This window comes from Microcaecilia unicolor, chromosome 11 (assembly GCF_901765095.1).
Source record: "Microcaecilia unicolor chromosome 11, aMicUni1.1, whole genome shotgun sequence".
NCBI classification, from domain to species: Eukaryota; Metazoa; Chordata; class Amphibia; order Gymnophiona; family Siphonopidae; genus Microcaecilia; species Microcaecilia unicolor.
Window position 1 is genome coordinate 45,709,650 of NC_044041.1, and position 22,867 is coordinate 45,732,516.

Below are 22,867 nucleotides of genomic sequence, written 5' to 3' on the forward strand. Positions count from 1 at the left end.
TTTTTACAGCACCCTCCCCCTGTCCACACCAGTCTTCTTCCTCCCCTCCCCAGCCACACAGATATTTGCCCCCCCCCCCCCCCCAGCCATACAGGTCTCCATCTTTTTCTCTGCACAAATATAACAGTGCTAGGGTGTCCCTATAACCAGCCCTTCAAATGACACACTGATTACAATTTATAACAAATTACTACTCTACCTATGAAAAGTTATACTTCCTCTTTGCACATCTATATGCTGCACAAGCCAGCAGGTTTAAAAATATAAGTGAGATTAAATAAAAAAAATGCTACCAACAATAAAGATTGACAACGTGGATGCAGCAGCTCATAGGTTTGCTTGCTTTAAATGAGAAGGGAAACCTATTGGCTTCAACTTTTTGACTTCATCCCGTCTCCTGTTTTCATTCAGCATCCTTGGCAGTCACCTCTGAGAGCCCCAAAGGCTACCTTCTCCCTGTCCCCAGTGGCTGCGACAACAGCAAAAAAGAAATGCTGTCGGGCCTGCTGGTTCTCTGCCCCCGCTGAAGTCAACTTCCAGTTCCGCGGTCAGAGGACCAGCTGAAGTGACAGCACGTGCTTGAAGGCTGCTGCAGCCCTGCGCTTGCTTTTTTTGTTTTTCTGCCATTGCTGTCTGCAGTAGCGGTTTGGGCGGGAGGGAGGTTGGGATTTGCCGTGGCACCCCAGAGAGTTTGCTGCGGTGCACCAAGATGCCGCGGCACACAGTTTGGGAAACGCTGGTCTAGTCTAATAAAAAACAAAATGAATGTATGAACTAGTTTGTGCATCGAAGACTTGTCTATAAAACATCAAACTGATCTGATAAGCAGAGACACAAATGATTCCTAAGACAGAAAGTGCATATATACATTGCATTTTTTTTGGAGAGGCTCTGGCATTTTGTTTCATATTTGGTTTCCACAAACTCTTTCAGAGGGGAGGTTATGCGCTACTGTTAAGATGTTTAATTTTACAACTAATGTGATGTTTTAGCACAGGCCTCATTTTATTCAATCCAGTTACTAATAATTGAGGTTAATAGTAAAATAACACATCTTAACAGTAGCCCATTGTGGTAACATGGACTAGCAGCCAGTCATGAAGAGTTGATAAATAGAGCCACACAGTGTATTGAAAATGAAAACCAAATATTTTGTTAATGTTTAAGGAAATGTGCAACCTGTTTGTTTCACAGGGCAGAAAATAGCAAAAATATTCAGCCCTTGAGATAAGGGTTTTCTCCTGTTGTCTGCTCTTGCAGGCCCACCACCTGAACTTGGGCTGTCTTTCAGAAGGCAGCACAGTCACTCGGTTCTGAGCTAAACCTCAGAATTAGTCTTACAACTCAGTGTAATATTCACCGGCCAGCTCTGACTGGGTTCTAGCATAAAGTTCTACAGGATTCCAAGATGAATTTGGCCTACCTGACTAGGGGTTGCAGTTTACACGTACATTGTGAAAGCATATGCAGTAGGGCTTCACTTCTCCTCACGGTCTATCCTCAGTCTTCCCTAGTAGTAGTAGTAGAAGTTCTTACTTAGGGCCTCCTTATCCTAGCTATACTTATATACCCAGCTTATATATTCCCTGGACCACACCCTCCCAGCTCCATCCTTCCTGTGTCACTTTCTCCCTGGGCAGGAATGTGAGGTTTAAGGTGATTCTGTCTCTGTGAGGGAGTATCATTAAGGGGGAGTGGTAGTCTCCCATAGACTTCCTGACACCCATGTTGATAACTTCCTCCCTAAGTAGTATGTATCTTTTGCAACAAATCACATTAAAGTATAAATGTCATCAAATGCATGGAGTCGGTGTTGGTAATGAACTGGTAGCTTTTGTCTTTAGTGACTGATTATTCAACCTGCTCTATTCTGCAAAGTCCCTAAGAATCTAGGGGGCCCTTTTACTAAGCCGTGTAAGCATCTATGCGTGCCCAACGTGTGCCAAGATGGAGTTACCGTCCCGCTATCACGTGGCTCTTGTGGTAATTTCATTTTTGGTGTACGTTCAATACGCGCATCCAAAATATAATTTTTTATTTTTGGACGCACGCCAAGTGGCATTTGATGTGCGTAGGTCATTACTGCCCGGTTACCACATGAGACTTTACAGTATGGCTATTATGTTCCCCAGTTCTCAGCCCGTTGCTCTAACCACTAGGCTGTTCTTTCTCCTTATTTATGGAAAGCAATAGTTTGGACAGAAGAGTTACTGTCTTGCCATGAAAGTTTTGCTTTGTGAAAGAGAGTAAACTGAGAAGTCTGAAAAGGTGTATTCTACAAGTGCAAGCTAGAAATATTGTCCTCCTGTTTGTGTGATTAGAATGAACATTTGACATTTGAGGGTCTACAGAAATGTTTTTGTCCTTTCTTTACAGATTGATCCAGTGTTTACAGAGGAAGTCCATTCCACTGTCAACAGGTAGGCCACTTATTGGGTTCAATAATGTGAGATTAAGAAGCACATGGTTGGAATGCTGTGGAGGCAGTGTCTCTCCACCCCCCACCCCCCCCTGAGTCACAGCTACATCTAGTGACAAAAATCTGTGGGGATGTATACAGGGCTGACCAAAGAGACTAAGCCCAGGGACACCAGTGACCTCGTCAAGAGGCCAAACACCAGCCCTCCATGCTGCTGCTGCTGCTATAATTATGGCAGGATGTTTTCTGAACTTGACACACATGCAAGCTTGCTCACTCATCATCAGAGTGGGCATTCCTCCATGCAGCCAGCTAGCCAAAACGTCCAAAAGAGACCTCCTCCCTGGACTGCCTAGAGCATGTAGTGACCTGGTAATAAGTGTGTATTCACTCTGGGCTCTGGAAAGAGCTGCAGTCTGTGATCCTTGGTTGAGGACAGTGACTGCCATGACTGGGCTAGATGGAAGGAAGAGAGAGTTCAATAATGGTTGTTGTTTGAGGCCCTCCTGATATTGCAGTCTCAATGGAGAAATTCCAGTTGAACTGGAAGTCCAAAGTTAGTATGAGAAAAACTGTATGAACTTAAAAGAAAAGTATAAAACAAAAGAAGGAAGAAAGAAATGTCTGGCTGCTCCTCCTCCTCTTGATTTCAAGTTACTATCCAAGTTCCTATGGAAAATACTGTGATATATCAGAATGTACCACGTTTCTACCATCATTTGGAGCAGGTTTTCCCTGTAGACTTTTCCTCTGGTTCTGAAAGGGAAAGTGATTAGGAACTTTCCCTTTGAAAATCTAGGGAAAAAGCGTTCACACAAATCTGCACCTATTTTTGTGACAGCTTTTCTCCTTCCAGTTAACACATGCAGTTTTGAAAAGGCAGAACATATCCTCCACTGCAACCCCCAAATAAGGTCCTAAGGTCCCTTTATAATATAGGGATAAAATAGACACCATCTTGGACTTTAAACATAGGGGTTCTATTAGTGGCGTTCCTAGCCTCGACGACACCCGGGGCGGATCGCTGATGCCCCCCCCCCCGGCGAAATGACACCCCCCTGGTGCACGCCGCTGGGGGGGGGGTGCCGCGGTGCGCGCCTGTCGGCTGTGAGTTCAAATCGCTACGCTAAATTCTCTTGTTCGTTGCAGCTCCCTCCCTCTGCCCAGAACAGGAAGTAACGCCACTGGTTCTGTTATAAAATTATCTTCATAATGAGGATGACAAGTGAAGCCCAGCTTTCTATTGGAGACAGTTTGAAGTAAGAAAGTATTACAACACGTCCCTCAAAGGATAATTTGAATTTTAAAAGAGTGCGTTTGGGAATCAGATATTCTGTATTGCAAGGGACCTGCACGCTGGGTTAAATAGCATGTGGTTTATGTGGGTACTAAGACATTCTTCTGCTCCCAAAATAATTTATAGTTTAGTTTATAGTTTATTAACTTTTATAGACCGCCTTACATAACAAGATATCAAAGTGGTTTATAATAAAATCCTTATTAGATAAATAAAAGAAAAGAATTACAATAATATAGGAAAGCCCGCAACACTCAGAACAATCGTTCCAAAGGCACCCTATAATAAAAAAATATAACATTTAATTCCCCAAGCTAATAGTAGGAAAAACCAATAAAAACAAATAAGCTTTTACCATACATTTGAAATGCAGCAGACAACACTCTGCCCTCAACATTAGAGGTATTTTATTCCAGAGATCTGGGGTAACTATGAAGAAAGCCCGTGTACACATAACACTCAACTGATCCTCTTTAATCCCTGGTATTACCAAACTATGAGACTCTGAAGAGTGCAAGTCCCTACGGGGGGGATATACAGTTTTATCAAAGACACAAATGGCAATGGCACCTGCTCGTAATATGTCTTCCCCCAAATTCTATATATTATGCCTTAATTTCCATGTGGAAACCGGAGCATATTCTATGACAATGTACGTAACTTAGGGCCCTGTTTACTAAGCAGCGCTAAGGGCCCGTTAGCGTTTTTAGCGCATGCTAATGATTAGCATGCGCTAAACGGTAAGTCGCTCATAGGAACCCATGGTCAATTTTAGTGCATGCTAAAAACGCTAGTGCAGCTTAGTAAACATGGGCCTTAATTGGTTAATTAGCGCATCCACGCTGTTAATTGCAATTAGCACTAATTGGCATTAAGATTTATGTGCATAACTCGTGTATTCTGTAATGTGGTGCGAGTAAATTCGTAGTCGCATAGTTGACAAGGGTGTGTGGTTATGGGCTTGGAATGAGCGGGATGTGGGTGTTTTTAAAATCTATGTGCATTATTATAGAATACACCCACTCTGTGCCTAATTTAGTCGGGATTTATGGCTAAATGGACATGACCAAATTTACTCACACGGAGAGGCGCTCAGCGTATTCTATATACCACGTAGAAATTTAAGCCTATTCTATAAAATTTAGGTGTACTTTAGAGAATACGCCTAGGCTTTTTTACCGCATGGATTGTTTAGTTGCCATATATAGAATCTAGCCCTATGCACTGAAACCAGTATTTTAAATGTATTTATTTATTTAGATTTTGCTCACACCTTTTTTCAGTAGTAGCTCAAGGTGAGTTACAATCGGGTACACTAGGTATTTCTCTGTCCTTAGAGGGCTCCCTATCTAAGTTTGTACCTGAGGCAATGGAGGGTTAAGTGGCTTGCCCAAGATCACAAGGAGCAGCAGTGGGATTTGAATCCACCACCTCTGGATGTCAAGACCGGTGCCCACGCCTGACAAACAATGGCTCTTGAGACTGTTCTTGATAAAACCTCCTATGGTTTGAAGGTCAGAGTTTTTCCTGTTGTCTCTAAAACACCCAGAAATGGAGCAAAAAAGGTTTATTCTTATGAGACCAGGAGTGCTTCAGATAAGTGCTACATTTTTCCTTAAATATCCTGCAAATATGTTGTAAGATGTCAGCCTTCAAAATAGGTTTTCTTCAATCTTGGATCACTGCTTTCTAACATAGTAACATAGTAGATGATGGCAGAAAAAGACCTGCACGGTCCATCCAGTCTGCCCAACAAGGTAAACTCATATGTGCTACTTTTTGTGTATACCTTACCTTGATTTGTATATGCCATTTTCAGGGCACAGCCCATAGAAGTCTGCTCAGCACTAGCCCTGCCTCCCACCACCGGCTCTGCCACCCAATCTTGGTTAAGCTTCTGAGGATCCATTCCTTCTGAACAGGATTCCTTTATGTTTATCCCACGCATGTTTGAATTCCGTTACCGTTTTCATCTCCACCACCTCCCGCGGGAGGGCATTCCAAGTATCCACCACTCTCTCTCTGTGAAAAAATATTTCCTGACATTTTTCTTGAGTCGGTCCCCCTTCAATCTCATTTCATGTCCTCTAGGTCTACCACCTTCCCATCTCCGGAAAAGGTTCATTTGTGGATTAATACCTTTCAAATATTTGAACGTCTGTATCATATCACCCCTGTTTCTCCTTTCCTCCAGGGTATACATGTTCAGGTCCGCAAGTCTCTCCTCATATGTCTTGTAACGCAAATCCCATACCGTTCTCGTAGCTTTTCTTTGCACCACTTCAATTCTTTTTACATCCTTAGCAAGATACGGCCTCTAAAACTGAACACAATACTCCAGGTGGGGCCTCAACAACAACTTATACAGGGGCATTAAAATCTCTTTTCTTCTGCTGGTCACACCTCTCTCTATACAGCCTAGCAACCTTCTAGCTACAGCCACCGCCTTGTTACACTGTTTTGTCGCCTTCAGATCTTCAGATACTATCACCCCAAGATCCCTCTTCCCGCCTAACACATACTTCTCCTGTGGATTTCTACTCCCTAAGTGCATCACTTTGCATTTCTTCGCCTTGAATTTTAATTGCCAAACCTTAGACCATTCTTCTAGCTTCCTCAGATCCTTTTTCATGTTTTCCACTCCCTCCCGGGTGTCCACTCTGTTACAAATCTTAGTATCATCCGCAAAAAGGCAAACTTTACCTTCTAACCCTTCAGCAATGTCACTCACAAATATATTGAACAGAATTGGCTCCAGCAGCGATCCCTGAGGCACTCCACTACTCACCTTTCCCTCCGAGTGAATTCCATTAACCACTACCCTCTGGTGTATGTCCGTCAACCAGTTCCTAATCCAGTTCACCACGTCTGGTCCTATCTTCAGCCTGTCAAGTTTATTCAAGAGCCTCCTGTGGGGAACCGTGTCAAAAGCTTTGCTGAAATCTAAGTAGATTACGTCTATAGCATGTCCCTGATTCAATTCTCCGGTCACCCAGTAAAAGAATTCAATGAGATTCGTTTGGCACGATTTACCTTTGGTAAAACCATGTTGTCTCGGATCTTGCAACTTATTGTCTTCCAGGAAATTCACTATCCTTTCCTTCAGCATCGCTTCCATTACTTTTCCAATAACCAAAGTGAGGCTTACTGGCCTGTAGTTTCCAGCTTCTTCCCTATCACCACTTTTGTGAAGAGGGACTACGTCTGCCGTTCTCCAGTCCCACGGAACCTCTCCCGTCTCCAAGGATTTATTAAACAAATCTTTAAGAGGACCCGCCAGAACCTCTCTGAGCTCCCTCAATATCCTGGGGTGGATCCCATCCGGTCCCATGGCTTTGTCTATCTTTAGATTTTCAAGTTATTCATACACACTCTCTTCCGTGAATGGTGCTCTATCCACTCCATTCTCATTTATGCTTTTGCCAGTCAATCGCGGTCCTTCTCCAGGATTTTCTTCTGTGAAAACAGAACAAAAGTATTTATTTAGCAAATTTGCTTTTTCTTCATCATTATCTACATAGCGGTTCGCAGCATCTTTCAGTCTCATCTTTCATCTTTCTAGCTACTAAATAACTTGGTGTAAGATCTCCATCTAATGTAAATGGAATTTAATAGGGTTCTGCTGATTTTACCTTAATCCTCCACTTTATAATTTCAGATCTTAATATTGTGGACTTGAGTATATCAATAATTTGGGGTATTTCATTCTTTTACTGTATTATTTTTTCATTTTATTTTCCAATCATTGAATATTTTTCTGTAAAAGTGTTTTCTTGGTTGTATTTCAAAATTGCATTAAAAAATGGGCCCATGTTGTTCATTCCTGCATGTACTTGTACCCAGGGAAAGGGCAGTAAATATTCAGATGTGGAAAGTGGATGGGACTTGATATTCCGCCTTTCTGTGGTTAAAATCAAAGCAGTTTACATACTAACATAGTAAATGACTGCAGATAAAGACCTGTACGGTCCATCCAGCCTATATACTGGTACTTATTTTGTACCTGGGGCGTAGAGGGTCGAGGGGTCCTTTTACTAAGGTACACCGAAAAATGGCCTGTGCTGTTGTAGGCGCATGTATTGGACATGTGTGGGTCCATTTTTCAGTGCACCTGCAAAAAAGGCCTTTTTTGGGGGCTGAAAATGGATGTGCGGCGCACGTCTATTTTGGGCCTGAGACCTTACCGCCACCCATTGACTTAGCAGTAACGTCTCACATGGTGAACTGGGCGGTAATCATCAGTGCGCACACACTGCCGATTACCGCCTGGTTAGCGCCACGCGGTAGAATAAAAAATATTTTCAGACGCGTGTAAAAAATGGAATTACCACCCAGGGCTCGCAGTAGCCGAGCAGTAGTTCCAGATTGACGCGCCTTAGTAAAAGGGCCCCTGAAGTGACTTACCCAGAGTCACAAGGCGCTGCAATGGGAACCAAACCCAGTTCACCAGGATCCAAGCCTGCTGCAATAACCGTTAGGCTATTCCTCCACCTAGGGAAGTGGCTTTTGAAAAATGGCCTCCTCTTTATGAGACTGCACAGGAAGTGAACGGGTCTGTGCAGAGAAACTAAGATAGGTCTTTCTCCCCGATCCTTTTCCAAGCACCGGCACTGCAGTGGCCATTAGACCGCCCAAAATAGGATAGCTGGTGGGCATCTTTGTAGAAGACCCTGGGCATTTTGCAAGCTTGTTCTATTTTAACAGTGCTCTTGTATGCGGGAGATTCTTTCACAGGCTTGAAGTTGACAGGAAAGGCAAAGTGTAATCATTTTCTTTGTGAGGCACCTTAATCACATGCTGTCACTTGTCGTTTTTAGGATCAAAGGAGTCCGGCTGATACAGGAGATACCTCGGGAAGATCTTTATGCTGTTGTGCAGTACTGCTGTGCTGTGATCAACAGCTCCATTTCAGAGGGAATGTCAGCAGCACTTTTAGAGGTAATTGGGGAAACTGGAATGCTGCAGGTTACCCAGTTAGAATATGAAAATAGTTATAACACCAGTGTGGAATCTGTACCTAAGCGCTTACCTAGAACTAAAAAGCAACCTTGGATCGCCAGCTTTGCTTTCTAGCTGGTTCTCATGTGTTGCGTTCAGTTCTAGAGGCCCTACCTCCCAAAGGATACAGACCTGGTGTAAAAAGCGGCAGAGACTGTGTGTAACTTTCAAGATTCTGAGGTTGATGCAGAACACCACGTGTTAGAACCACTGATTCTACCATGAACTTTGCACAAAACATTGCCCGTGGGATGCAGTATTCGATGAGTATGCAAATGACTGTCATGTTAAAAAAAAAAAGCAGCACTGACAGCTAAGGTGATATTGGGGTGGGGTTGGGGGAAGCAAGCTTCCGGCTTACTTCTGCATTGTCCCTCTCCTCCAATAATAAAAATAATAGTGGCACCCCCCCAAAACCCCCTGACTTAAAAAAAAATTCCCTGGTGTCTAGAGTCACCGCTCCCCCCCCCCCCCTCAACCTGCCCCCCTACATCCGCCACCGGGCTGGGCCCCTTGCATTGAAATCACAGCGCCTCTCACCTCCGTGTTAAAGCGCAGCAGGGCAGCAGATCGCCTCCTTTTGGGCCTCCTTCCCTCCTTGTGTCCTGCCCTCGCGGAAGTTACGTCAGATGAGGGCGGGACACAGGGAGGGAAGGAGGCCCAAAGGGAGGCAATCTGCTGCCCTGCTGCCTGCAGCGCTTTCACACGGAGGTGAGAGGTGCTGTGATTTCAATTCAGGGGGCCCGGCCCGGTGGCAGACGGTCGCCAACGGAGGGCGGGTGAGACTGCTGCACCGGGCCCCCCCTTGGAGGCCCAGGGAATTTTGTCCCCCCTGCCCCCTCTCTCAGCAGCCCTGCTTCTCCCTTCTCTTCCCATGACCCCTTGCCATTTAGACATAGTGAGCTTCCATACGCCTGAATGACCAACGTCTTTGCCATTCCAGACATTTAAAGGCTGCCATTTAGACAAATGGATGCTTCTAAATAACCATCATAGCATAAGTGGTTATGCCTGAAGTTTGTCGCAGAACTTCAGTCTTAACGCTGGTATTCTAGAACAGGTTTGGCATGCAACACTGCTGTTATAAAATATTAGTGTCCAGTTTTTTGGCAACTAACTTTTAACAACTTATAATGAACTTACCCCTTAATGTTTATCTCTACTTTGTCTGAAATTTAAATTTTGGTTTTTAGGGGAAAGGGGCTCCAGACAGAGGAAAAGAATTCTCAAAAATGTGTATCGTGTAAATTGTTATGTCATGTGAAAGAGCAAATAGAAACGATTGTGTGTTGTAGTAGAGCTGGCAGCAGCTACAGGAAGAAGTAGGGAACATAATACATCTTGTACTGTCTTTCACCATTGCAGCATAAGAATAGTCAAAAGATCTGGGGCATGCCTAAAAACAAGTGGTCTCAAAAGCTCATGTATTACATTTTTCCATTTTTTCTTTTTGTTGTTGCAATAAAAAAAAAAAAATTCACAGCCAACAAAGGATTCTGCATACCCCCTGACCAATATGGCTAGAAGAACAGGGCCATTGCTTGTTTCGCAGGACGTGTTCAAAAGATTTTACTTGAATCTTTTTATAAAGGCGGTTAATAAATCCAAATAACTAAAATAAATAAACACTCGTTTATCTGTCTGAAAACACAATTTGAAAATTACTACCAAAAACTTCTTCCTGTGTGCACACAAAAGTGATTTGACTCCATTCTTTGCAGAGTTAATCCATTCAGCAATTGCATTTACAAATAACTACATGTACATTTGCTTATCAAACCTGTCCCCGCAGCCACTTGGATTTTCAGGGTATCCACAGTAAATATGCATGGAATAACTCTACTTGCTCTACCTTCCTTGTAAGCAGATTTATCCCATGCATATTCATTACTCTTCAATCAGGTGACTGCGTTTCAATTTTATTGCATTTTATTTTTCTAACAAATATATTAATTTTAAATGTTAATATTTTCTCATGGTATTCTTGTAACCTCATTCACTCACTTTCACACATCACTTATTACCTCACTTTTTACGATTCGTATAAGTATACTTTAACACCAAGGTAATCACATGATACTGGGATTTCACTAATCCCGTAAATGTACAACCTGTTTGTATAATAATCCTTTTAAGACTATTAAAGCCTCATTTGTCATTAGAATAGCCTCACTTTTCAGCGTTATTTATACATAACAGTAAAGCCGTAAAAATAAGTAGTAGAAAAAAGTGTTCTCCAGGCTTCACAAATGGCGAATTGTTCTTGCCACTCGTATTTCTACCAAAGTTCTTTATCCTCTAGTATCACACTGCTTCCTTGGGTAGTTTCTTCCTTTCCAATAGCCTCAGCACAACTTATTGGCTTCCATCTATTTCATCTGTGGTGGACTAAAAATAGTAGCCCGCACCAATCATTTTGATGTTCATCAAACCCTATGCTTGCAATTCGTTTCACCAGATGGCATCCTCAGGGGTTTAACTGTGATAAAATAGATACAATACCTAACTATAATATCAATACATCCTCATGCTACATTTCAATATATTCTCAATGATCTTAACTCTCATACCTTTTTATCTTTTAACCAGCTGCTTGCACAGGATCGACCTCTCACAGGGGTCTTGGAGAAATGGCGCGCTGCTTAATAAAATGCCAGCGCATGCGCTCCTTTAATATATCTAGGGGGAACCATATGTAGCCAATCAGTGGCTAGGACTCACAACCCAGCCCACTCTACTTCCTTATTGAGCCCCGATGGTATCACTGTTCCCCATTCATAAATCATTCTTTGCTCTTTATTCATCACTAGGAATAAATGCCCGTTTCTGAGGGCAATTAAACGGGCGCTAGCAAGGGGCCCCCTCCCTCCGAGCTACTTGCCTTGTTCGGTGTTGGCGTCGCTGTGTGTGGGTAGGGTTTTGGTTTTTTTTTGTTTGCTGCGCCTCCGTGGCCGTGCCTGTGGCGTTTCGGGCCTCGAGTGTTATAGCAGACACTCCAGGGCACACCAGATATCTCGGGCGCCTCAACTTCCGTGGAGGCTTCAGAACGTTGGGGTTGCCTTTTATATATATAGATAGATTCTTTGCAGTATATTGCCAACATCAGCTTTTTCAAATTGTATCAGAGCTACAAAATGTAGCTCAGAAATAGTATGATTCTTAGACAACCAGTGTTCCACTAACGGCGTATCTTGTTTTGGATAACCTGATATTGGTAAGATGTTGTGCCAAACCATGTTTGATTTTTTTCACAGTCTGACCTATATACCACATGTCACAAGGGCAAGTTGATCCCATATATAACCATGTCTGATATCCTGAAATTCTGCATGACTGCAGACAGCTTTGGGAAACCCTAATTTAGATGATAGCAGTGGAATATCTATTCTAGTCTGTACAGAGGGTATCTGAATGGTGGAAAATCTGGAAAGCTTTCTTTCCTAGGAAACTATGGCAGAGTTGGAAAAACAGAATATTTGAGATAGACTTAACTGATACTAGCACTTGTGGCAAACAACTGCCCTCTGCTAGAGAGAGAAATAGCACAGGGCTCTTATGATGTCATGATAATAAAATAGGCAGTGGGGACCTCAGTGGAGAGAAGCCTTTTCTTTAATTGTCTTTGCTTCTTTTTTTTTAGTGTAAGATGATCACTGCCTCTGAGTTATAGGCCATCAGTACTGAATGACCTCTTTTCTGTAATAAAGCGCTTTTGCCCTAGGCATCAAGTTCATTGGCTGAAGGTCAGCATAGAAACCATTTTTTTCCAAAAAGCACTGTAAATGATGGCTACTTCTCCCCATTTGTCACCCTATGGAAACAGTACCCTGTTGTTAAATTAATGGAGCATTTCCTACACTGACTTTCAGGGCCATTTTTTCAGCATTTTGTTATCCTGTGCTGACCTGGGTAATAACATGTGTTTGTAAGGTTAAAAAAATATGTAATGAAATTCCCTTCAAAAAAGCTTCTTAGATTTAGGGCCCTGTTCAATAGTTTTTCCTCAGAGGAATGAGAAACAATTCTTTCTGAAGACAACCTTATAGAAGGTTAATATTCAAAAGATTTATGTGACTAAAATTGGCTTTTAACTGGTTAAAAAGCCCACCATCAGCCCCTACCCTGTTTAGCTACAATCTATCCATACAAACACCTGTTTACTAAGCCATGTTATAGGCGCGTTAACCATATATGCGTGTTAACTGTGTATGCACCTACAATATCCCTATAGGCACCTACATGGTTAATGTGCACTAATTGTAGGCGCGTTAAAAATGCTAACGCGCGTTAGTAAACAGGACCCTCAATTTAGCTGGTAAAAATGGGGCCTGGGCCAGATCATGCCGGGGATGGGGTTAACGGACTTAATTGCTGAAATGGCTGCCTTAGATCAAACCACGCAAACACAGCGAAGTTGACACTAAAAGGATGAAGCTAGATGATGTGTAGACCAAACATCCAAAGACTTGACACGAATCGTATCTGTGAGACAGCATTTGCATTTTTCAAGGTGCGTTGGTTTCTCATGCTGTATTTGAGGAATAGAGTGTTAAGGGACATCCATTTGGAAGACTCCTGAAGCAGGCCGTTGTAGTCGAAACACAATTCGTGTCGAGTCTTCGGATGTTTCAATAAAATATCTTGCATGATTTACACATCATCTAGCTTCATCTTTTTTTGGTGTCATCTTCTCTGCGTTTGCTAGATTTGTGTTTTGCGAGGGACTTTGTTCTTCTGTTTCTTGTCGATTAGATCAAACCACACAATCAGCCATAGTTTAGCTGATTAACTTTACCTATTGCAGTTTATCTGGATATTCAATCACAGCTAAAGTTAACCAGTTAGCCTCCCTGTTCAGCAGCTTTTTGCATACTAAAGAACAGAGTGGAGGAGTGGCCTAGTGGTTAGAGCACCTGTCTTGCAATCCAGAGGTGGCCGGTTCAAATCCCGTTGCTGCTCCTTGTGATCTTGGGCAAGTCGCTTAACCCTCCATTGCCTCAAATACAAACTTAGATTGTGGGCCCTCCTGGGACAGAGAAATATCCAGTGTACCTAAATGTAACTCACCTTGAGCTACTACTGAAAAAGGTGTGAGCAAAATCTAAATAAATAAAATAAAAATAACTCGGTTTTCTTTAACAGCAGGCAGTGTATGAGTCCACAAGAAAACTTAGTGAAGAGCTGGTTAAAATGCTTTCATCCAGCATGATTGTTTCATTTGTAGAGCAACTGAAGGTGCTTTTATACTGGCAGGCATGTGCAAATATTTAGGGGCTGATATTGAGTCTGCGGCAGTAAGTGGCTAGTAAACTGTTTCTAGCCGCGGGCTGACTAACCCTGGATATTCAGTGCCAGGGCATGTGTGGCTCCTGGCATTGAATATCCGAGTATGGCCCTGAACCGAAAGTTAAATAGGCACCGGCTGATATTCAAACTGGTGATCGGTTATTTATTGATTAGGATTTATTTACCACCTTTTTGAAGGAATTCACTCAAGACGGTATACAGCAAGAATAAGTGAAACATAAGCAATAGAAAATTACAGCAGTAAAAATACAGTATGGCGTAGTATGCTACGTTACAATATCAACACATTACGTAATAAAACATTTTAGTAGACAGTGTAGGGTATAAGCAAAGATGTAACACATAGGTAGGAGAGTAAAAAGAGTTAGAAAATAAGGGGACTAATTTAAAGAAAGTTGCACATGAGGTTAGAGAGGTGATTAAATATTAACTCAGCTAGGGTAAGAGTAGATGAACATGTCTTACGGGTGCCATTCCATGCGTGTGTGTCAGACTAACAAGTTAGGGGCCTTTTTACTAAGGCACGCCTAAAAGTGGCCTGCGCTGGTGTAGGAGCATGTTTCCAAAGTATACATATTGAGGTCTTTAAGTCTGCTCCATACACTTTGACGAAGACTACTGACCGTTTTAGTGGCCACTCTCTGGACTGACTCCATCCTCTCTCCAAAATGTGTTACACCACCAGATTGCTATACATTTTGAAACACTATCTCTGACATTTAGTGTGTACCTCAGTATAAACCAGTTTCTGAACCAGCACTAAGGCTGGTTCAGAAATGCAATAGGAACCAGCCCAAGAAAGTTGAGCAAAATTCAATTGTTTTTTAAATTGAAACATAAAAAATGTAGGAAGATAAAGATCATATGGCCTATCCATTCTGCCCATCCATACCATCTACTTATCCCTTCCTTTCCCATAGAAACCTTGTGTACATGTCCCTAGCTTGCTTGAATTCAGGTACAGTTTTTGGTTCCACCTCCTCCACTGTGGAGGAGGTGGAATTCACCACCCTTTCCGTGAAGAACTATTTCGTCTGGTTACTCCTGTGTCTGTCCCTTTTCACCTTCATTCTATGCCGCCTCATTCCAAAGCTTCCTTTCAATTGAAAGAGTCTCACCTACATTTATGCTGTAGAGGTAATGAAGCGGTCAGACCTTCAGACAGTGCCAGGGAAATGACAAGCATGTACTAAGTAAGTCAAGCTGACAATTTCACATGGTGTTTTTTTTATATTCTATAGGCAATGGATTTGGGGGTGCCTGTGCTGGCAAGGAACATTCCTGGGAATGCAGCAGTGGTAAAACATGAAGATACAGGGATGTTGTTTTCAGACCCAGAGGTAAAAATATAAGTAAACCAAACCTGAAATTGTATTTACTGTATCAGCTTCTCTACCTACCTATGAAAAACTTGAGAAAGGAAATGTAAAAACAGAGGATGGTAGCAGATGACCGCTGGAAGGGAAAGGACTGAGAGGACCGATAAAATATGGGAAGAGGGGGTTGGTGTTGGGTGGCATGTGAGAATTCATATGTATATCTGACCAAAGTACATGAATATCAACTGAGTAGACTAGTCCATCTGACAATTTTGGTTTTTATTTGCCATCATTCGTAATGCTACTATATTACATGGCTCACTTAATCTGCCACAATACTTCCTGGGTAAATTATTTCGTTTCCTTAGTCTGCATTTCTGGCTCTTCTTCTACTGAAGTTTAATTCAGATACAAAGTTGAGAAAGATGCAAGAATCTCACTGTAATTGTGATGGCTTCTATGAGGGTTTGGTAAAATGGCAGACTCCCATCTACCAATGAAAGAGTGGGCTTTCTTGAATAGCTGGAAGTATTCCTGCTTCATGATTGGTTATAAAAGGTTCTGCCCTGGCACAGTTATATTTATGTGATTATCACATTATAGCAAAATTATTTAATTGCAACATGAGATTCCAGAATGTGGGGTATTGGCATTTGTTGAATGGTGGCCAGTGCCGCAGAGGCATGCCAGTATCTAGCAGTTTGTACCTAGCATATCTAATTATTCATTGTAAAATGGTACTAGGTAAGACCACACTAGGAACACACTGTTGTATCAATTCCAAATGTAAAATATCAACAATACTAGTTATATCATTTTGTGTTCTTCCCCATCCCATCATTTTTTTTATTATGTCATTTTAACATGCACTATTAAAGTAACACAGCACAAAGCAGACCAATCGGTGTAGGAGTATGCAATTTATTTAATACAGACACCCGACGTGGCCATGTTTCACCCTAAGTCTGCATCAAGGGTTAGAACTGCGATACAAATAACAACATAAATTTCAGAAAATATAAATCATATAAATATGTAAAAGCAAATATAACACATTCAAATACTGCTGATCACATGCATTAAAAACAATTGAAAGTATAATAGACAACTATAAGTACTAAATTCAAATTGGAAAAAATAAAAACGTAATATATACTTAAGAACAAGCATAAAAAAGGAGCTTCCAAAAGTGTGCAAGAAATTTGTGACACTTTGGGGGCTCATTTTTCAAAGCACTTAGACTTACAAAGTTTCATAGGTTAATATGTAACTTTGAAATTCTAAGGGTCTCTTTTACAGAGCGGCGGTAAGCCCAACGCAGGCTTACCACGCGCTCTTCTGGGACTACCGCCAGCCCAACATGCCACTGGCAGTAGTCCTGCCCCGAGCGCAAGTCATTTCTGTGGGGAAAAAGAAAACCCCCAGAAATGGCTTGCGCGGTAATCAGGCATTGCCACGCACCACCTGGTTACCGCCGGGTTAGCGCGGGAGCCCTTATTGCCACCTCAGTGGGTGGCGGTAAGGGCTCCCTGCCGCATGGCAACATGGTAAGGGTTATCTCACCATGTGGCCATATATGGGGGGCTTTTTCCGGCTGCGGAAAAAACGGCCCCCGTCGCTAGCGCAGGGCCCTTTTTCCCACAGCTTGGTAAAAGAACCCCTAACTGCTTTGCAAAATACACCCGATTCGTTAGTTGTTCTTGTCATTATAGCAAGCAGTGCTAAAGCAGGGCAGCAGTGTTGTGTTCATAATAGTGAGCCAGTCCAAAAGACCCAAAAAGAACACATACCTAAAAGGGGATAAAACAAAACTTTCCCCTAAAAGCTGAATTCAATCCAGAACAGTCTAAAAGTTGAAACACAACCCAAAGAACTTAAAAAAAAAAAAAACTTGCCAAAGCAGGCTAAAACACTAGAATTTAAAGCACATTAAAAAAAAAAGTAAATCACAAAAGAGCAGATACTCCAAGGAGCAGTGACACTTCTTTCCCACAGGTGTATCTGCTGTTTTGTGAGTACTTTTTTTAAAGTACTTACTTGGGGACTGTGGTCAATTTTAGAAGGCTATGGAAAAGGTTCTGGTACTCAGTACTCCTGAACACCCCCTTAAAAAAAAGCCCTGAATAGAACTACCCTTGTTTACCTGTTTTATGGTATACTTTTGCTTAGTGTATGCTGTTAAGTTCACCTCTTAAAAACCTAATATCTTGATTTTCATTAGACTCTGCTGATTGTTAATTAAACAGTTATCGATGGTGCAAAGATTTTTTCCAGAGAAATACTCTTTTGCTGTATAAACATTTTATTCAAATGCAGCCATAATGTGAATTCCCTTTTTTCTGCTAATTGCTGGATAGTCTCGTTCTGTTTGTGTAACCCCATTGTCTTTTTATAATTTATTCTTTTTTATAATGACCTATTAGAATATCATGTGATATGCCTTCCTGTTATCTTGAGACCAGCTATGCTACTAAGAGATCCACAAATAATATTTTATATGCTGGAACCTGGGGGGAAGGGGTTGCAATGATCCAGGGCTGTGACCCCACTACCTTTGAAGTCAGTCCCCCCTTGTCAGTGGCAGCAGCACAGACCAATGAGAAGAGAAGTTAAGGGCACGTCAACATCAGTTCTGTGTTTTGCCTACTCATACTAACCTTGGGCTACCCCCCCCCCCCCCCCCCCCAAAGAATTCACTTTTGGCTACACCACTGCAATAATCCAATACATTTATATAGCTTAAGCCATATAAAAATGTGATTTGATTATAACCCTTCCTTCAACCCCCCACCCCACATAAGGATAAAAGTTTTGTAATTACATGCATGAAATGGTGGGTGGAGTGAGGTCAGGAATGAAAGTATTTGCCGAGGTTTCATTTGCAAGTCTCCAAGTGTTCTTTACTCCTGCTCCCATAAAGGTGCAGAATTCATAACCTGCATTGTGTGTGTGCCAGTGCTATTTTCAAAGGAAAGCACAGGAAGGAGTTTCCCTTTGATAATGATCTTCCTACCCTCTGGGTAGAAAGTATCTGTAGGAACTGTGAGCCCCACGAGGAGTATCCAGATCACCTCCTCTGTTCTGTCTATCATCTTTCCTATACTATTCATATCCTAGGGAACAGCCAGTCTTTCTTCACATGGTCTTTGTGTTCTTAGCCAGAACCTAATGGTATTGCAAACTTAGCAGCTATTGCAGGAGCTCAGCAATGTTTCTGAGGTCCATGGAAGTTTGATTATTATCCAGAAGGTTTGGAAGAGAATAGAAGAATGTAAATCATTAATTATTGCATCACTTAAGCCAACTGTACTGATTCAAGAAAGGAGTAACTGAGTCTTTGCTGACATCAACTACTGCAGCTCAGCAAAGTACAAATATGGCACTTCACAAGTTTTATTGGACCCTCTGACACCTTGTAGACAGGAAAAAACAAACAAACTAGGAAATCATAAGATTCATAAGATCATCCACGGAGAATCTCCGAACTACATGACCAACTTGATCGACCTACCCACCAGAAACACGTCGGAATCCTCTCGAAATTACTTCAACTGCAAAGGACTCAAATATAAATCCTCATATGATTCCAGCTTCTTCTTCAAAGGCAGTCAACTCTGGAACGCCCTACCCAGATCCATTTGTTCTATTAAAAACTACCTACCCTTCAGAAAATCGCTGAAAACCCATCTATTCAAGGAAGCTTATCCAAACGCCACGACCTAACCCTAAGAACCCACCTATTCATCACCTGTTCCTGTGACAACGGCTATGACTCAGACCATGCCTCCTCCAATTTTTCCCTATGCTTATCCTCACCCTATCCCTGACTATCTCAACTTAGCCTAAAACTAGCACCTCCTCCTACTCCTCTTCCCACTCTCCCTTGTATTATTACCTATCCACACATACCCATTACTCTGCTAAGCGTAGCTTGTTTTTCTCTGCATTATACTTTGTAATTCTACTACTATGTAAGCCGCATTGAACCTGCTATGAGTGGGAAATTGTGGGGTACAAAAGTAACAAATAAATAAATAAAATCATCGCAGCTGCTTCTGTTTGAATGAAGGAGTAGATCGATAAAGTGACTTGCTGCAGATCAGTATATCATGATTGTAGGCTTCAACCAGCCTACACATCATACAAACTGGGCATTAAGTTAAAAAATGTTTAAAAAAAAACCCAAAACAGCCGGGCCATGTCCGGGCTTCAGCATTGAATTGTTCTTCATAAGTGGTCATAGAGGTGTGACTTATCAGATCGTTAAAGCAAATGCATCCCTGTAAAGTCTGATTACGCTTCAGCGTTTATGTTCCTGGAAACATGTGAAGCTATTTTCTGTGTTGACCTCACTTACAACAGGTTAGTTTGCTTCTAAATTAATTTTCTCTTTTCGAACCTCTTCTTCAAAGACCTCTTGTAGAATTCATTTAATGCATGGATTTACACACACTCAGATCTGTGCCACTTCCAAGGGAGAAATTGATTTTGAAGCAAGAAGGACAAGAAATGGAGAATGTTATTTACTTTCTGTTAGCTAAGCACTTGTGTCGGAAGCATCAAGATATTATCTTCTAATGGTGCAAAGCGATAAGCCAGCCCTAAATCATCAGCATGGAGAGAACACCAATTACAGCATTCAGTAGGAAGTGACATCTTGAATCTTCAGCTTGCTTTCAGGAAATCATTCAACTGTTATAAGTATATAAAAATAGATTTTTACGGAAGTTACCCTACCCTGAGGGTTTTACAGTAGAGTTGAAGGGTGATAATACGGGTACAACAGATGAAGGAGGCACTGTGAAGGGGAGGGAGAACCAATTCATTGTGACACCAGCAATGTGATAGAAAAGACTCTAATTTGCCGTAGAGAGAAGGGATTAGTAAATAAGTACCTGTATATAATAAGTAAACCACTTTGATTGTAACCACAGAAAAGGCAGTATGTCAAATCCCATCCCCTTTCTGGCCCAAGTACTTCCAAATTTCTACATAGTTCATAATTAATATTGATTAAGTCAAGGTGTGTTAGGTCTATTGCTTGTTAAAAATATGTATTAATAGCCTACGCTGTCTATTAAAACAATCTATTATGCATTGTGTTGACACTAATATACTATATTATACTATACTTTGTATTGTTATTTGAATATTTTTTATGGCTGTAATTGTCTATTGTTTATGTTTGACTTATTCTTGCTGTACACCGCCTTGAGTGAATTCCTTCAAAAGGCGGTAAATAAATCCTAATAAATAAGTGTTTTGGTGATGACTGGAATACCTAAAGTAAGCCTCCATTTGCCTTTGACAACGAACAGGGCTCTCTCGCTTCCTATGGAGCTCTGTACGCTTGTGTGTTCTTTGTAAAAGCTGATGTTTTGGTGGAGATTATGGGTGTAAATATATACCCATAGAATTTGCAGTTCAAATACCCCACTAGGGAGCGCACTGTGGGAATTAAATTCAATTCTCTGGGCCAGGGGTAGGCTGACAGTGGTCTGGGCCCCCCAGGCAGTAAATGTCATAGGCCCCTAACCACCTTTCAAAAGTGATTAAATGGAGGCTAGGGGAGAGTGGGCCCCCTACTGCTGCGGGTCCTCAGTCAGTGCCCTAATGTCCCAGTGATCAGTCTGCCACTGTTCTGGGCATACTTTCTGGAGCAGAACTGTGGGAGCAGGGAGGAAAGACATTTTCAAAGGGGTCTTCTCTGCCAGTAAACTCCCTTTGATCCCCTGGAGAATCCTTTTAGAAAATTGATCCTTCAAAATATGACGCACCATCTGCAGAGATATTGTAGGTAGTGGATTTCACTGGAAGACAATTTCTTCTGTCTCCTGAGATTCATGTATTTTCCTGGTTTTTGGTCTCTTAGCTTGATTCTCAGTTTACTTAAGATTTATGAAAGTTTTGCTTTGAGGGATGTTTCCTACTTGCTTCTTGACCAATGAATGCTGCTCTTAGAAAATACATTTTAGTCTTGGCCAGAGCTCTCCCGTAAGAGAAGGAAATTATACCATCTCTCATTAAAAGAGCAGTTAAAGCCAGTTGGCTAATTGAGAAAACAATTATGCAGAAAAGAACCAGCATAAAGCTCTCTTTTGCTATTGAATGGTATTCATGCATCTGGATACAATACATATGTACAATGAACAGCTGCTATCCTGAGATATATAGACTCTTGTGAAACAAAGGATCAACCAAAAATAGGTTCTTCTCCACAAAGAAGAGAAACTTCCATTCATAAGAATATGTGTCATGTCACATTGCCAACAAAAGGATGTTTTCATTGCACTTTTTGAAGAGATTTATACAACAATTCAGTACTTCTGAAAGAAATGTTGAAATATTGGTAAATTTCTGTTAACCATTCACAGTTTGTTTCAATCTTCTCTTATCTAACTCCAAATATAGTTAAACATATAATTAAAGAGAGGAAAAAGACTTCAGACGCTCGATAACGCAACTACATATTTTGTGGCGGGTATCATGCTGCTCAGTGTTTACTTTTGAAAATGAGTTTTCTTTATGTAAACTACCTGGCGAGCATCCTCACGAGTCTCAAAAAACCTCTCCAATCTAAATGTTATTTTCACTTTTTTTCCTCTTTCAAAGTTTTTTTTAGCACTTATCTTTTGCGATAAGGGAATGTTCTTATTCTCCAGCCTTCAACTTTAAGATGGGCTGTTTTGTTCTTTACTGCAATCTGTGGACTAAACGTTGGAGACTTTTTGGCTTACTAGGTGGCCTTGGCCATCTTTGATCTACATTGCCCAGCAGGAGATGTGTCTAAAGAGTCATTTATCCAAAACAGGATTAGCCTACTTCACCCTTGCAAAAGTGGCTGCTGGTCTTTTCATGCTCACAGAGCAAGCTAGACTTGCCATGCATTGTAAGAGCAGTACATGAGTTGCGACAATGAATAAATAAATAAACTTCTCACATCCTTTCCGAGGGACACAGCAAAGAAATTCTATCATGCTGATTTTCCACATTCTGTGAAAGATTGTCTCCTGACTTACTTCCATATCTGTATGATATTTATTCAGGTGTCTCATTAGCAATTGGATGTAAACCATTTGAGTCCAGATCAAATATTGCCTAATACTAGCTGGCCTTAATCCTGAGAATCAGTTCAATTTGGTACTTAATAACCAGTCAAGGCATCCATCATTTCTAGAAGTGTATGTTCCTCACACACCTTTTCTGCCTCATTAGGCGATTCACTGGTGGTGTCTTTCAGCAGAGTTCTTCAGGGGTTCACCCAGGGGAGTAGTTTTGATTAATGGTGAGCAATATGAAATATTCAGAATTGTATTAATTATGTTTTGAATCCTGCCTATATGACTTATATGGCTACATTCCAGACTTCCATATAAATAAGCATCCGCACAAACTATGTTTAGGAAAGGATATGAAATCTAGAACCACTAAAAATAAAAATCTACCAGAAAACATACTTCAGGATAATGTTTTGAACCACAAAGAAGGGCATAATCGAAGGGGACGCCCAAGTTTTGCTGAGGATGT

At 41.5% G+C, this 22,867-nt stretch overlaps 1 protein-coding gene across 1 annotated transcript in view; it reads left to right on the top strand.

Annotated features, from left to right (window-relative positions):
- GLT1D1 (glycosyltransferase 1 domain containing 1) overlaps positions 1-22,867 on the top strand; it is a 122,046-nt gene that overhangs the window by 93,903 nt on the left and 5,276 nt on the right. The window contains exons 9-11 of the mRNA XM_030219059.1: positions 2,377-2,420; positions 8,534-8,654; positions 15,263-15,361. Coding sequence (XP_030074919.1) covers positions 2,377-2,420; positions 8,534-8,654; positions 15,263-15,361 — 264 coding nt within the window. The remainder of the gene's footprint in view (positions 1-2,376; positions 2,421-8,533; positions 8,655-15,262; positions 15,362-22,867) is intronic.